The sequence below is a fragment of the Convolutriloba macropyga genome, chromosome 7, assembly GCF_964194025.1.
Source record: "Convolutriloba macropyga chromosome 7, txConMacr16.3, whole genome shotgun sequence".
NCBI lineage: Eukaryota > Metazoa > Xenacoelomorpha > Acoela > Convolutidae > Convolutriloba > Convolutriloba macropyga.
The window spans coordinates 63,188,723-63,204,144 of record NC_134474.1 but is presented as its reverse complement, the minus strand read 5'-3'; the positions used below and the strand labels follow the sequence as shown (position 1 = coordinate 63,204,144).

Here is a 15,422-nt window from a genome sequence, read left to right as displayed (position 1 = left end):
ACAACGGGACGCTTCAAAAACAGCCCAGCCTTCCCCCTTTCAAACAAAACAAAACCAACAGACTCAAATTAGGAATCAAAATTTGAAAACCTGAGAATCGACAGGGCGCAACACTGAAACTCAGACCAATTTCGTTTGATAAGCGTGCTTCCAATTATTGAGAATGCCAAATGGATTAGCAAACGCTTTGCCAAGTGGAAATTAATTTTCAGGCTTCATAAATCAATCAAGCTAGGGTCCTTAGATTAGAGCCTTCGCCTGAAAAATACGCCTCAGTTGATACAAAGCGCCCTAAAATCTACTTGTCATGACACCCTAACAAACATAATATTTGTTCCTTTTTGCTTGATTGCTCAAGAAATGTTATATAGTCAACAAGCACTTATCTCAAATTAAAACAGTCGGGTTGAACCAAATCAACCTGTTTTCAAGTTAAATCATTGTACCATCTAAGACAACGTCGAGCGCTTGCTGCAGCTTTATTTTAGACTTTTACCAGGCGCTTTTAGCACGGTGACGGGTTTCACTTGTTAGATCTATTTTTACCGCAAACTTAGCTCAAATTTCCACAGAGCTATTGATTTCACCTGGTTCAGCACACGCGTATCCAAAGTTTCCGTCACAGTATAATGGCAAAAAAATTTTTAAAAATGAAAGATAAAAAATCAGACCATAGAACTATATTCTACTCTACTCTTTGAGAAATTGAAGCAGCAAAATGACGAAATTGTAGAACTATTGAGACTATTCTGAAAACAAATTTTGAAAACTTTTCAGTACAATTAATTGGGATTAAAAAAAAACCTAAAAGGAAACATACCCGGCAAATTGCCAGAAAATAGCCGCCGTAAATTCCCATAACCAAGATTGGGATTGAAAGAAAAAAAATGATTTTTGTACACAAACAATTTTAAAATGCTAACTGTTTTGATGTCATTTTAGAGCTGACCATACTCCTGTTTCGTAGTGAGACGACACAGGGGATAGTATCAATACCAATCAGCATTAGAGATGATAACTAAGAACAAATTTCGAAAAATGGGCATCTAAATCATGGGTTTATCCCGTTTCTATTTCTGATTATGCTTTTCGATATTCACTCTTTTCATTATGGATTGCGATGCTGGAAGATTGCTGTCTAAAAACACTTTTAGCAGAATAGAGAAGAGCGAAACTAGCCTAGAGAAGTCAAAAATATTTCACGCAAAATGTTGAACAAGCTGTGAACAAAGGTAAAGCGAAACAAAATTAGTACGACGAAGTAAAAAACATAGCAGGACCAGTCTTGGCGTTCAATTCAAAGAATTTTCATTGAATAAACAAAAGACAAGACCTAGAACGGAGTATGAGTGAGTTGGGATAACCATTTGCAAAAAATCAGATCAAAAAATAAAAAAAGAAACAGAAAATCGAAGTTTAAATGCCGCATGTGAAAAAAACCATTAGCGAGAAAGGGAGACTTTGTTCAAACAAAAAACTAGGCCTAGAATGAACTATGAGTGAAATGGAAAAATCATAAAGAAAAAATCCGATCCAAAACAGAGAAAAAACAGTAAAAATCAACGTGAAATTGCATGTGAACAAAAAAATCACTAGCGAGAAAGCGAATTTTTGTTCAAACACCGTTTTCTCAATCTAGTCTTAAATTAAATTGACAGAATTTTACTCCGCAAAACCACTCGCTTTTTCGCTCCACTTCCTGTTTCGGAGTGACCAAAATCACTACTCCAATTTGACTTCAAAAATCATGAAAATGTGTGTACAGATTTTAAAAAAAAGACAGCGCCCCAATACAACTCAAATTCTTTGAATTGTAAAAAAAATAGGAGTGCTATAATAGCCAGCTGAGAAGCTGAGGGAGGATATTACAAATTTATACAAAATTTCAAAACTTAAAATCGTGGGAGAGGTGGGGAGGACAGAAAGAGGAGCTGGGTGGGGGTAGAAGAAAAGAATGGCCAAAACTACATTAACTCAAATTTGTCCTTCACACCTCGAAGGTCTGCTCACGAAACAGCTTCTGTGAAATGTACCTACTAAAGCTCTAACGAAGCTGCTGACACTTAATTCCCTCAGGCTTTATCAGTTTACCCCTTTTCGAAAACGGTTTTCGTATACCGTCATTTTAATCCTAACAGTTCCAAATTTCCCCCAAACAATGAGTTTGTTACGCGCACTCATTAAAAAAAACAATACTATCATCCAAAATCATGAAAAAAAATCTTGGCTATGTAATGATGTTATAAATGTCAACTTATAGGCAACTTAGGTTAAATATCTTTCGCAAGAACATAAAACACAATTTAAGATACAATTACGAGATTAGAGAAGCAAAATTAAATTAGGCGAGTTCTGATGCTTTTAGTGACCAACTAGAGTTAGAGAGCAGTTAAAACGGACTTAATTTAAAAGCGTGAATGATGTGTATGCGTTGATATTAGCACAAGCAAACCGGTCAGTCATTACAGCAGATTAAATCACCTCTCCGCCAATAGTGCCGTATGATGTTAATGGATACATTAGAGGTGGCTACAAATAGTTTATTAGAAAGGGTTTTCGACCAGACCACCTACAATGAAAGTTAAAAACGATGATGTACAATTGTGATCAACGGCAAAAAAAACTTAATTTCAACAATATCTAATATAACATCAACAACTAACGTCGGAAGAACTGCTCTCGAACGACTAGTGAGAGCTCAAATCTATTACAACCTGCATTATTGTGGGGGGGGGGGTGGCTTAATTCAATACGGGGGTTTCAAATGACGTCATTAGAGGTTACTATACACCACTATAACCATTAAAACAACTTGGGCGCACTTTTCATTTGGCATGTAGTAGCAAACTGCCGCTACTTGAGTTCAGCTACCGACACTTGTGAATGAGAGAAATTCCGATCAACCAAAAAGAAAATGTTTAAGGGTGTAAAAGTCACTCGAAAAGTTAAAACAATCAAGCAAGTCGTTAGCATAAAGACTAACAAGATTAGAATAACTGCATCAAACTTCGTTTGAGAGCAATTAAACAGGGAACGATTCGATATAGTATCAATTTAGAGGTGCGCGTCAGCTAAAATATTTGGATGACAACATAACATGGAAAAATTCAGAGAAAGCCTAGCCCACAACATTGGCGCAGATGTCGTTTTTTGAGAGCAATGAAAGGCCATGAGCAATGTCCCAAATTGATTAAGCATACATCTAATCAAGACAACTGTAGCTTAACACCCTCTAGTTTTACATAAAAATTCGATTTTTTTATGTTATTCCGTCTGGCAATAAAATTTCGAAAACAATTTTTACACCATCGATACCCAAGGTTACTGCTTTTCCCTTATGATGAAATTCAGATAATAGGTAACAGTAACATACCAGATACCCAAAAAAAGTTGACGAACTTATTCCAAGTCTCATAAGAAACAGAAAGTTGTCACGAAATCACACTTTATTCATCTTTCTCTCTTTAATGTTTAACGCAAAAGCAAACTCAATCATAGTTAAAAAACGTAAAACCATATCAAATTTTCAGACAAATACCTTTTACAACGAAACTTGGAACAAACTTGTCAACTTTACATTGGGGGTATTTCGTAAATTACAGTTACGTATTATCAGAATTTCACAAGTAGACAAGACCACTAGCCTACGGGATCAATGGTGTAAAAATTGCTTTCAAAGTTTGATAGCAAGATGGAGAAATAGTGCGTCAAAAACTAAAATTTTATTTCGAGAGGGTGGTAACTTTCTTCGTACGTTCAGTATATAACAAAATGGGGTCATTTTAATGATATTGAAAAAAAGCATTATTATCTTTATGTTGCACTGCTCTTTAACAACAAGTTGGGCCCATTTTTAATGTAGACTGATTCATCCGGCTCTTGGGTTCGATTACAGCCTGTTTTACACAGCTGTTTCAGATGTGGTTTTCCATAACTTTAGTAAGCGGCTTCAAGGATACATGAGCTTAGTATAGAACAACACAATAATTTAAAATGAAAAAAAGAATGATACCAATTTCAACATTTTCATTTGAGATCTGTATTCAGCTACAGCCAATTGAGGAAAGCAGCCTAAAATTTTTGCAATTAGAGAAATTTTGATCTAAAAAGTGGAAAAAAAAGTTGAGGACGCAATCTCATCGTAAAAGTCAAACCGTTCAAACAAGTTTATAAGACACACGATAATACGTACTTCAAGCATCGCTATTTGACTAAAACACGTCAAGCAACTGCAATGAAAATCTTCCGTCACAATTCCAACATAGAAGGATTTAAAAAGATTACTCTATATTTTAAAAACATAGCTGGCAGATTGCCAGAAAATAGCCGCAATAGATTCGTAGATCGGCAGTCTAAAAAAAACAGTAGAAAAAGACAGACGAAAAAAATTCGTCTTTTCATTGAAGGCTGATCTGTTATATTTTGATTAAAAATCTGTATAAGTTATTGCTGCCTCTATTAGCTGATCTCAATTAACCTTCATTTAGAGTGGCACACACCCAATTGACCTTATCGCTTTGAATTAAAGTAAATAAAAGTCAATTTAAAAGTGAGGAAGTCATTTTTGAGAGTGAGTAAGTCAAGTGTGACCAAAAACTTAATCACGCGCATGAACAAAAAAACTCGCTCCACTAAGAGCGAAAAATGACGTCACACAAGCAGTTCAGTTGAAATTGCATGAACGCATGAACAAAAAGTGGCTGTGACGTCATATGGTCGTAACAAAAATCATGAAATAAAAAACATAGCAGGACAAGTCCTGACGTACAATTCAAGGAATTTTCATTGACTAAACAGAAAAACTAGACATAGAATGGACTATGAGTGAATTGAGAAAACCATTTTCAAAAAAAATCAGATCAAAAAAATTAAAAAAAAACAGAAGATCAATGTCAAAATGCCTCATGTGAACAAAAAAACCACTAGCGCGACATGAAAATTTAATTCAAACAAAAAACTAGGTCTAGAATGAGCTGTGAATAGATTGGGAAAACCATTTAAAAAAGAATCCGGTCCAAAAAATCGAAAAAACAGTAAAAATCAGAGTGAAATTGCCGCATGTGAACAAAAAACCACTACCGAGAAACCGACTTTTTGTTCAAACACCGTTTTCTCACTCTACTTTAAAATTAGAGCGAAAAAAATTCACGCCGCAAAACCACTCGCTTTTTCGCTCCATTTCCTGTTTCGGCGTGATCAAAATCACTACTCCAATTTGACTTCAAAAATCATGAAAATGTGTGAACAGATCTTAAAAAACATAGCCGGAAGAATTCCGGAAACGACTCGAAATAGAAATCTGACTATTCTCACTAATTAGATGCATCACCAGCATATTATCAATCGACAGGCAGTGTAACCAATTCACAAAGAAAAGACTGGAGTACTGGAAACTTGACAAAGGACCGAATCAAAAAATAATATTCTCTAAAAATCCAAACAAAATTCGCTACAAAAAGATAACATGCAGCTTCCCATCCATAACTTATAGAAATCAATTAGTTATATATTTGGCTAGATCAATCGCCCACCTAGTACTTGCAGAGAAACGTTAAACAACAAACTAAAAAAAAAAAGACTAAGAAAAACTCTTTAACGAATTAGAGATTTGTATAATTTGTTTAAATGAAAACTGCCCTGCTAAGCCTTCAAGTGCAAATTCATAGTATCTACACTTACAAAAATGCTCTTTATTGAGAAAAAATTACCAAAAAAAACATTAAATTGGAAGAAATATGCAATAAACTTAAAAAAAAAGAAAAAAGTGGCCAAAATTTGCTCTGATTTACTCGATTTTCTTTAACAAAAACAACTCGAAACTAATATCAATCAGAATGAGAGACATCCAAAAAGAGCCACAACATTTGACTTCCACTAGAAAACTCCCCAAATGCTATCAAAGGTTGAGGAAGAACAGAAACGACATTTAAAACCAAATTGAACAAATAAAAAACGAGAAAAAGTAAGGTGTTTTTACGAGAAAAAATAAAACCAAATAAAGTTACTTTGAGCAAATAGAGCAATGAAATGCTCGCGAAAAAATGGGCAAGTCAAAACAAGCTAAAGAAATTGTCTACCATTGAAAAAACGAAAAAAAGCCAAAAATTTTAAAAAAGTGGTTTAAAAATTCCTAATTTTTCTGCCATTTTTCTTCAGAAAAAACGTTTTATAACAACAAAATTGTAATCAGTTTGTATCCCTGATTATCCTTGAGTAACGAGCTTCTATGCAAATTGCACTTAAAGCAGTATAACAAAACAAAAGACCAAAATACATTAAATTTCGTCGAAAAATCAGCAAAACTAATCAAAAACCTCCAAATTTGCATAAAACTCAAATTAACTACTTGAAACCTTCAATTCCTATCAGAACGAGCCCAAATCCAACACAATATCATAATCAAACCTCATAAACAAGAAAAATTGCAAAAAAACTGCTTTTAAAAGCCGCACGTGAACAAAAAAAATTCGCTCGCTCAGAGAAAATTTTTTCACACATCAATTTCTCGCTCTCTCAAAAACAGCTGTATGAACAAAAAACCACTCTCTTTTCGCTCCGCCCTTCACTTTTGTTCAGCAACCAAATCACTCCAAATTTTTTCACGCGTTTCATTTCCCGCTTCAAAATTCACTCCAATAAAATTGATTTAAAAAAAAGGACTTCTCCAATACTCCTCTTCGAGTCGTAAGACAGCGCCCCAATACAATTCAAATTCTTTGAATTGTAAAAAAAAACCAAGAGAAGGCCAATAATAGCCCCAGCTATCGCTGTGCGGCTATTAAAAAGGCTTTCAGTAACTGCTTTCTCTCTTCATGTCGTCTATTTGAAGCATTGGTGTAGTGTTGACAACGCCATCTTTTCAGCTTTCTGTCATTTTAACGGATTTGAAGTTGAACTGTCATTAAAAATTTAAATGTCTATTTAAATTCATTGATTAATTTAATGTGCTGAATTGATTTTATGGTTAAAATAATATGACTGATTCACAATTTGTATATAATAATTTTTGTTTCAAGTATGTTCGACCTTTTGGTTTTGATTTTTATGTGCTTGTTTCGGAAAGAATTCGGAAAAAATAGTATTTCCCGAATGCTGTAGGAGAAAATTTGAATGAAAATTGGCCATTAAGAGTAATTTGAGCAAAATTTCGGCAACCGCATAGTTTTTCGAGAGAAAAACCCACCATTAACTTAAACGGTTAAAGACGATTATCGAATTTATTCAAAGAGATCAAGAGACGTCATAATGGTGGCATCGCTAAAACTGGACCAATAATTGAGCTTAATCTAGTTAGTTTTGATGACTAATATTAGTACTAACTTGAGTTCACCATTAGAGAACTTGGCTGACTTGGCGGAGCCTAGAGTGGTAGAGAGGTGCTGGGCTATCTTGACAGCCAGACCCTGCACTACATTGCCAGAGAACACCTTAATCGACATCACCCTAACGACCGATCCAGCTGCTAAACTAATCAGCTAATCTAATCTAAACCAATATGTCTCAATGTAGGGTCTTGAAGGCTGGCTCTCACGCAACACTACTGCAATAATTGATTGTCTTATAACTCTTGGGTTAATAATAGTCAACCAACTGTAAAACGCCGTCAGAAATGACTGTTGACTGATTTAGAAATCTTTTAGTAGAGCCAAATAGCCAAGAAACGGTAATACGTAATAGTTCAACGTCAGTAAGTGATATCAGAAAGCGACGTCAATAAACAAAGCAGAAATATGAGCCAAGATTTTAAAAAATCCAGGAATTAAGACAAAAAAGAAGGCCGGCAATCTGGTGGTAAATAAGCGAAATAGTTGAGGTCGGGTGCGGTTCAGTGTTATCTGCTGATTGCAATTAACACTTGGTAGATATGTAGTGGGCTAAAGCGGTTGGGCACAACAGCTGGTGGTATTGATAAAGCAAATTGAAACGCAACATCAACCCAAGGCATCATATATCAGGACTCGATTATGATCCGAAAACAAACTTATCAAGGTTTCAATTTGTGGCAAGAACGAAATTATTTGCTATAATTTGGTTTTCCAGATATTAATGCATAGTTTGTTGGTAATAACCATATTTATTACAACCAAACAATAATCATCCATTTTGACAACACGTTTATACCGAACGGCGCTCAAGTTGAGTCGCAACAATGTCGCAATAATGTTTTCATTCGCTTCGCACAATGGTAGTCTGTGAAAAATTTAACACAACCACATTACACGTCACGAGTATAGTACACTACAAGCGTTCAAAAATAGAAACTGTAGCACTGAAAAATTCTATCTAAGCAAAATTAATCAAACGTTGCGATTTCAGACGGCTAAACGCCGCAAGAATTCGTTATGATTTATAACCTGTAAATGTCAGTTAGTAATAATTTACGATACTTTTTAACCGTTATTTTTGGATTAGGATCATAAACCAGGGGAAGCAACCTTTTCGCGCACAAATCTACTTCGAACGCAAAAAGATAAAATTAAGTTCAGTCTAAATCTAAATTGTTCGAGCAATAGAAATTATGCGGAGAAATATTGAAGATAAAAAAACTGAAAGGAATTAGAGGAATATAAGGACGAATAAGGAAAATAAGCGTGTTGGTGAAAAATTGCAAAATCAGACCAGATAAGCAGTTTGAACTGCGTTTTAGAAGAGGAATTATTGTTCAATAACAGGCTAATAATTCTCTTATAGTCTTCTGTAAATACACAACCGGTGTGTATTTAAACTGGTGTGTTTTATTTTTGCTAGCGATACAATAATAAAACGATGAAACCAATACTGTAATGTATATCAAAACTGCACCACTATTTTGCACGGTCATAAAACGTAGCTGAACTACATAAGAATCGGAAAAAAATCGTCTAAGACTAAGAGAATAATAATTGATAATCTCAAACGCACATAATAGCTCCTAAGTCAATCTCGATGCGATAAAATAAGGCTGGCCTGGTAAACGCACAATCAGCAAAACACAAACTCAAGCTCAAACGACAATGTTCTCTATTACGTATGAACTACTTGTAATGTGGCAACAGTGACCGCCTTACACAGGGGACAAAGGATTTGTTTAAATTTTTGATTCACGTGCGGCAAAAAAGAATGTACCGAGCAACTATACACTTCTTAATTCATCAAGCTTTCATCAATTATGAGGTAAACTGACGTTCGGACACAAACAAAACGACGGTACTCCATACACGTACATGTTTACTCAAATATTTGATGTGTTTCTAACGTGCACCCGATCAATTTTAACTGATGTCAAACGAACAAAATCACTTAAATGATTCAAATACACAATCCAACTGTTTGCCCTTTAGTTCATTTATAAAACAGTGGACAAAAAACAAGAGGAAAACAGTAAAAATATCAATTTGAGCAATAAATTTGCAGAATAAAATGTCGGCGTTGTAATCAAAAGATAAATCGATTGTTAGGACACAGGTTAAATTTTCAGCGAAGGATAGCGCAAACGAGTGGAAAAGAAAATGGAAAAATTTGAGATTAGTTTCTCAGCGGAAAAATATAAAGCGTGAATCAAGTCAGCTCCGCTGTTTATTGTATAGTAAATATAGAAAGAAGTACAGTCTATAATTTGAACAAGAGGCACAAACAAAATAGGGACAGGAGTACTTTTTGAATGGCGTTAGTGCTAACAGGACAGCAGCAGGCAGTTCTAGTTGAGTAAGAAATGGTAGTAGTAGTAAAAGCAGCAGTATTAGTAGTTATAGTACTACTATTACAGCCACTACTACTACTACTACACTTTGGGAGCTCCAATAGTAACGGAGGGCGGCGGTGGTGGTAATGGTGGTAAAATGTAAATGGTGACATTCACTCACTCACTCTTTCTGTTTCCTTACTTTTCCCTTCACTCCGTTTTCACTCATTCTTTTCCTTGGTGCACATACGGTTACACGAGCGACGCGACCGCAGACACGATTTGAGAGGAAGAAGGCAAAACAACACGGTTTAAGCTTTCCTCGCTCCCTTTTAATCCGACAATTGTAGGAAACGCTGAGCAAGAGCAGCTTTTGATAATTACAGCTTAAAAGCAGCTAAATGGCAATGGCATCGCGCTGAAAGCCCCGCACAATCAAGATGGTAATTGTGTTCGCTATCTTATCTATCTAAAACAGCAGAAAAACAAAAGCAATAAACTCGTTGTTGCGACATGCAAGCTTGCAATACCTTTGATGCCTGGAATTTGCGGTCTGAAAACAAAGGCACATTTGAGAAAACACTGCTCAAAATTTCCTATGTTTTAGTAATGTAAATCGACAAAATCGCACTTGAGACAAAAATCAGATGCATGCTTAAATTATTAAGCCACCATCCAAGCCAAGCTGAAAAAAAAGTTTCGAAAAAATCGCTAGTTCAGATAACAAAAACAAAAACTTTGATTACAAGCTAAATCTGACTAATGCAAATTTGAATTGAAGAACCAAACAAAAATTGACTGTACAACTTTTTAAGAGTATTTTGATTGAATTTCTTATTTTCGACATACTCCTCTTTTCAAAGAGAGGATGCAGGGATTGGTATCCATGCCAATAAACATTGGACCTGGTAACTAAGACTAATTAGAGCAAAGCTGAAACACGGGTGATCTGAAACTGGGCTTTATCCTGTTTCCGCTTTATTTTTCATTCGTTCATTTCAGATTGCTCTGCTGATCAACTGCTGATTAAAAGCAACTTCAGCAGAAAGACGAAATGAATTACCTTAGAGATCTCAAAAAAGATCTCATACAAGAAGAGGTAAAGCAAATCAAATTTTTGTAAAAAAAAAAGTTTTTTTTTTGTAAAAAAAAAGTTACACGAAAAAAAATATAGCTGGAAAACTCTGGAACCGACTCGAACTTAGGCCCCAGCTACCTAGTAAATACACAATAAACCTCCTATTTAGTTTATAAATATTCTGAAGCCAAAAAGGAGTTAAAATAAAAGTAGAAAAGCTAACCCCGATAAAAAAATATAATGAAAAATCTGAAAATGTTTCTCCACAAGCTGCAACTCCGAAACCACTATTGCAACACGACAAGACGAAAAAAAACACTTTTCACGAATAATTGACTACCAGGAAAAACAAAAGCCGAATATAGAGAGAAACCTGAAGGAAAGGTAAAATCAATAAAATTTTCAACAAAAAATTTTGCCAATCAGTGACCCACCTAATTCGTTCCAGAGGAAAATTAAACAAAAATTACAAATGTTTATCATTCAATGCAGTAAAAACTGCCCTGTATTACCTTGAAGTGTCTCTTTTTGGTAAAAATACGTGTAGAATAGCTGAAGATGAAATTGCCATTTAAAAAAAAACGGAAAAAGTAATAGGAACTAAATCAAAAGATCACCAAAACCACCAAACAACTGTTCTCAACCACAAAAATTTCCTAAACTGAATGGAAAATTCAAGAAGATTACAACAAACTGCTTAGAAAACCGTCCAACAGGACAAAATAACAAAAACATCTCAAAATTGCATCTTAAATTCTAATCATTGCTTCAGGTACTCAAAAATGCTTCCAAAGGTACTACCTCTAGCTATATATATGCGAAAAACTCTTTTGGCTAGTCAAAACAAAAACCTCTTGGAAAAAACCGCACTTGACGAAAAAAAGATCTCGCTGAGCTCTAAATTTTTTCACACATCTTTTCTCACTCTCTTCCTTAAAATAATGCATGAAGAGAAAAATTTCACTAAATTCTAATTCTATTCAGCAGATTGAACAACACTTATTCTCACCTGCCACTTTGACTTCCCTGTGAAAAAAATAGAAGTAATCGATTACAAAACATAGCTGGAAGAATTCCCGAAACCACTGAAAAAGCAACCCCTTGGCAAAAAAAGGAATTCAAAAACTAGAAACTAATTCAACTACTTACGAGAATTAAAATAAAATGTTCAAACTCAATTCATGAAAAAAAGCTCTTAAAAACAATTTTAGATAAAAAAGAGCCAGAAATAATATTTTTTAGTAATCGCAAGGGCAAACAAAGCCTATGAAAAGTTCATTTAAGCAAATAAAATTAGTACAATGCTAGTATAAAAGCTTAGAAACTTGCCTAACATTATATAAACGAAGAACTTTTTAATAAACTTGAACGTTTTTTCAACTTTTAATGAGTTTTTGTCATATTTCTCAACAATGAAAGTTTTATGCCATAAAAACTTTAAATAGTCCCAAAACTCAGGCTCATACAAGCTCAACAGCGGTATGAATAAAAACCACCCTTTTCGCTCCACTTTTCAATTTTGTTCAGCACCCAAACCACTCCAAATTTTTTAAGCGTTTTATTTTCTGCTTAATATTCACTCCAATAAAAATGACACTTCTCCAAAACGGCTCTTCTAGTCGTAAGAAAATTAGGTGCGCTATAAGTTTCTCAACTTAACAAATTTTATTCTATGCATTCCTTTACTACCAGTTTTCTAGTTTACTAGCTACATATGTTTACAAGGGAGTTGCAAATGAAGAAAACAACTGCTCCAGTTTTGTTCCGAAAAGGTTCAAAATGGCTTCTTTTATATCAGTGTAGCTTGATCGCAATGCAAACTGAATGCAACTTTCAAGAAACAACTCACATTGCTTTTTTAGGTTGGTGATGCACTTCAACATCTTTATTGAGCGCGGTTTTAGAGTAGGCAAAAGTTAAAGTCTCGCGTGAAACAAATAACTCGAAAAGGTATCAATTGTAATAACTCAAAAGGTAGTGCGATAGCAATGAGAACTAATCTTATGAACTCAAAATAAAATTGCATGATAATCATATCAAATATTTGACGATTGGAAAAGGATATTTCAGTTTCAACTCAGGCTCCAGCAAGAGCAGAGAAAAAGAGTTGAGTATAATTCTTCAAACTGGGCTATCGCAAAACAGGTTAATTTATGTCTTGAAGCATTCAGAAAATCACGACATCGAGAATAATTAAGTCATGCTCGTTATGTGGTTGCAAAAAGAGACATCAAGCCTCGAACAAGCGTGCTATTCAACAGTTGCATGAGTGCAAAACATAGAACACTACACCGTAGAGGTAGTCATGAGTCCTTCAAAGTTCAGTGATGTAATATATAGAACGCTTGCACACCGTATTTAAAATGATATCCCATTGAAATCGTATCAATTGAATTTTACAGAAAGAGTCAATGTGGTACTTAATTCAAGCACGCCAAATACCTTGTTGGAGCCAATAAGGAAACCAACATTAACGACCGGAAAGATCTCAAAACACGTCAAAAGAGCAAACAAGTCAAATAAGGCCCCTATGATTCAAGTGATACGAGTCCACAATCATCACGTGAGCCGAAAGGCAGCTGATTGCCACCTTATGTATGAAGTGTTTCAACCCGGAGGCTGCTTGGCACCAAGCACGTTGAACTCTAAATACCGCGGTTTTTATGAGATCAAAAGTTTCCTCACTCCTTAAGCTAAAATGAACTGATTAATTTGAGATCAAAAGTATTACCACAGTAAACTTTATTTTTCTCTATGTATTCAAAAACGAGCCATAATCTTTTTTCACGAGCCATAAATTCAATTTACTTCAACCACATGAAGGATACCAAATTGTTTCTCTACAGCTGTTGGCTAATAAAGGATTTTTCTGCCTAAAAACACGATAACGAGCATTGTCGAATCAATGCTCGTTATCGTGAAGGCGGAGAATAACAAAGCGGAAAATGAAGGCGGAGAATAACAAAGCACTCACTCATTAACTCATCTGAAATATGTTCAGATCAAAAACAGCATTTTTTCTTGAAGACCAAAAAACTTTTAGTTGGTTGAAAACATCACCCGCACATCAAACTATGACATTCAGATTTTGTTAAACCAGTCGACTCTTTGAAAATCAAATCCTAAATCTATTATTTCCACCACTGGCCTAGTGGGCACAGAGATTTTACGCCCCCAACATAGTAACGTGGTATATCAGAGCACACAATTGGTTGTCATAAAAAAAACACTTCGGGCGGGGCAGAATAGATCGCAAACTTTTCCCATGTTCAACTGATTTTTCACTATTTAACTTACCGGGATTCTTTATTGCTAAACTTCTTCAGGAGAACAGTCCCAGGTTTGATGGCGAGTCGGTCACAAACGATGGAAATGAGGCTCGGGTGAGAAGACCCACCCAGTACTTTGATATTCATATGTCAAGAACTACTGCACACATTTAATCTGAAGCAATAAGCAAAGATGAGCGGAAAAAGCTGAATTTCTGCGCATCGTAATTATGAATTGACAATCGTAATGTTTCGTTACTATAGTAGCAAAAAATAATACTTTTCGGATCTATTCTGCTTAGTCCCCCAGCTCAGGGGGTATATAATTTTAACCCCCCCCCCCTCCCCCCCCCCAACGCACGTGCTATATTTTTACACAGCAACTGTTATATAACAAAACAGATAAGTTGCAAATGTGGGGAAAACACTGGCGCCAAAACAGAACAGATCCAAAAAAAACAACAGATCCACACTTCATCAGAAATGTTGAGAGAGGTAAGGCTTTAGTGAAAAACCACAAAGTATTTCACTTGAAGGCTGGGTAGAGTTTCTATACTGGATTGCAGTTGGCACAGTTGTAAAGTATCGTCCAGGAACAGGAATTGTAAATATTGGTTACAAAAGTTTTATCAATTTCCTAAAGATTGATATTAATACATTTTCTCATAATATTGTTTAGTGAACTGACTATAACCCAGAAATTTTCCTCTGCCTTTTTTCAGTTGCTATGAGCTCATTTTGACGTCGTTAGAGCATTCAGTGATTTTAATTGGTAGTCGGATATTATATTTGCTTTTAAGCAGGTCTGCAATTACCAGGTCTTGTAATTCGAAATATGATAAAGGTGAAGTTCTAGTTTAGTAAGTCATTCCTTGTAGATTTCCCTACTGCCTATTATCCAGATGGTCGCTTTCTTTTGCATGCTTTCAATTTCTGTGCTTTCTGTTTCGTTGGCAACCCAGCCCAGAGATGCAAAGCCCCGAGATGCAAAGACGGCACTCTTTCACAGCAGACTACAAATTTCCGACGTACTGGAAAACTGGATCAATTAGTCCTCTGTTCAAAGATAGAGACCAGCAGCCCATAGCAAACTATAGACTGATAACCCTGCTAAACTGCATCTCAAAAGTACTTGAAACTCTAATATTTGACAAACTGTACGAAGTTTAATATAAATTTATCGCACATAATCACGGATTCACGAAATATAAGTCCAGGATGACACAAATGATTCTGTACCTCAGTGAATTAATCGAAAAGCTCGATCCGACCACACTGCGAACACTGTACATGGATTTTGAGAAAGCGCACTCGGTTTTTCACCAAATTGACCTTCAGGCTGATAAGCCTGATAAACCTTAGTTCTATCTTTCCGGCTCTTCGGTATTCCACCAAATTGACATTCAGGTCGCCT

General features: G+C 35.3%; 3 protein-coding genes across 5 annotated transcripts in view; all 3 read right to left on the bottom strand.

Moving 5' to 3' along the window:
- The window catches only part of LOC142343238 (ribose-phosphate pyrophosphokinase 1-like), a 49,897-nt gene extending 40,233 nt beyond the window's left edge, over nt 1–9,664 (bottom strand). The window contains exon 1 of the mRNA XM_075395015.1: nt 7,321–9,664. Coding sequence (XP_075251130.1) covers nt 7,321–7,439 — 119 coding nt within the window. The 5' untranslated portion in view covers nt 7,440–9,664. The remainder of the gene's footprint in view (nt 1–7,320) is intronic.
- Nucleotides 1–15,422, bottom strand: part of LOC142343235 (uncharacterized) — a 595,961-nt gene that overhangs the window by 153,353 nt on the left and 427,186 nt on the right. The window lies entirely within an intron of this gene.
- LOC142343234 (uncharacterized) overlaps nt 1–15,422 on the bottom strand; it is a 374,820-nt gene that overhangs the window by 105,831 nt on the left and 253,567 nt on the right. The window lies entirely within an intron of this gene.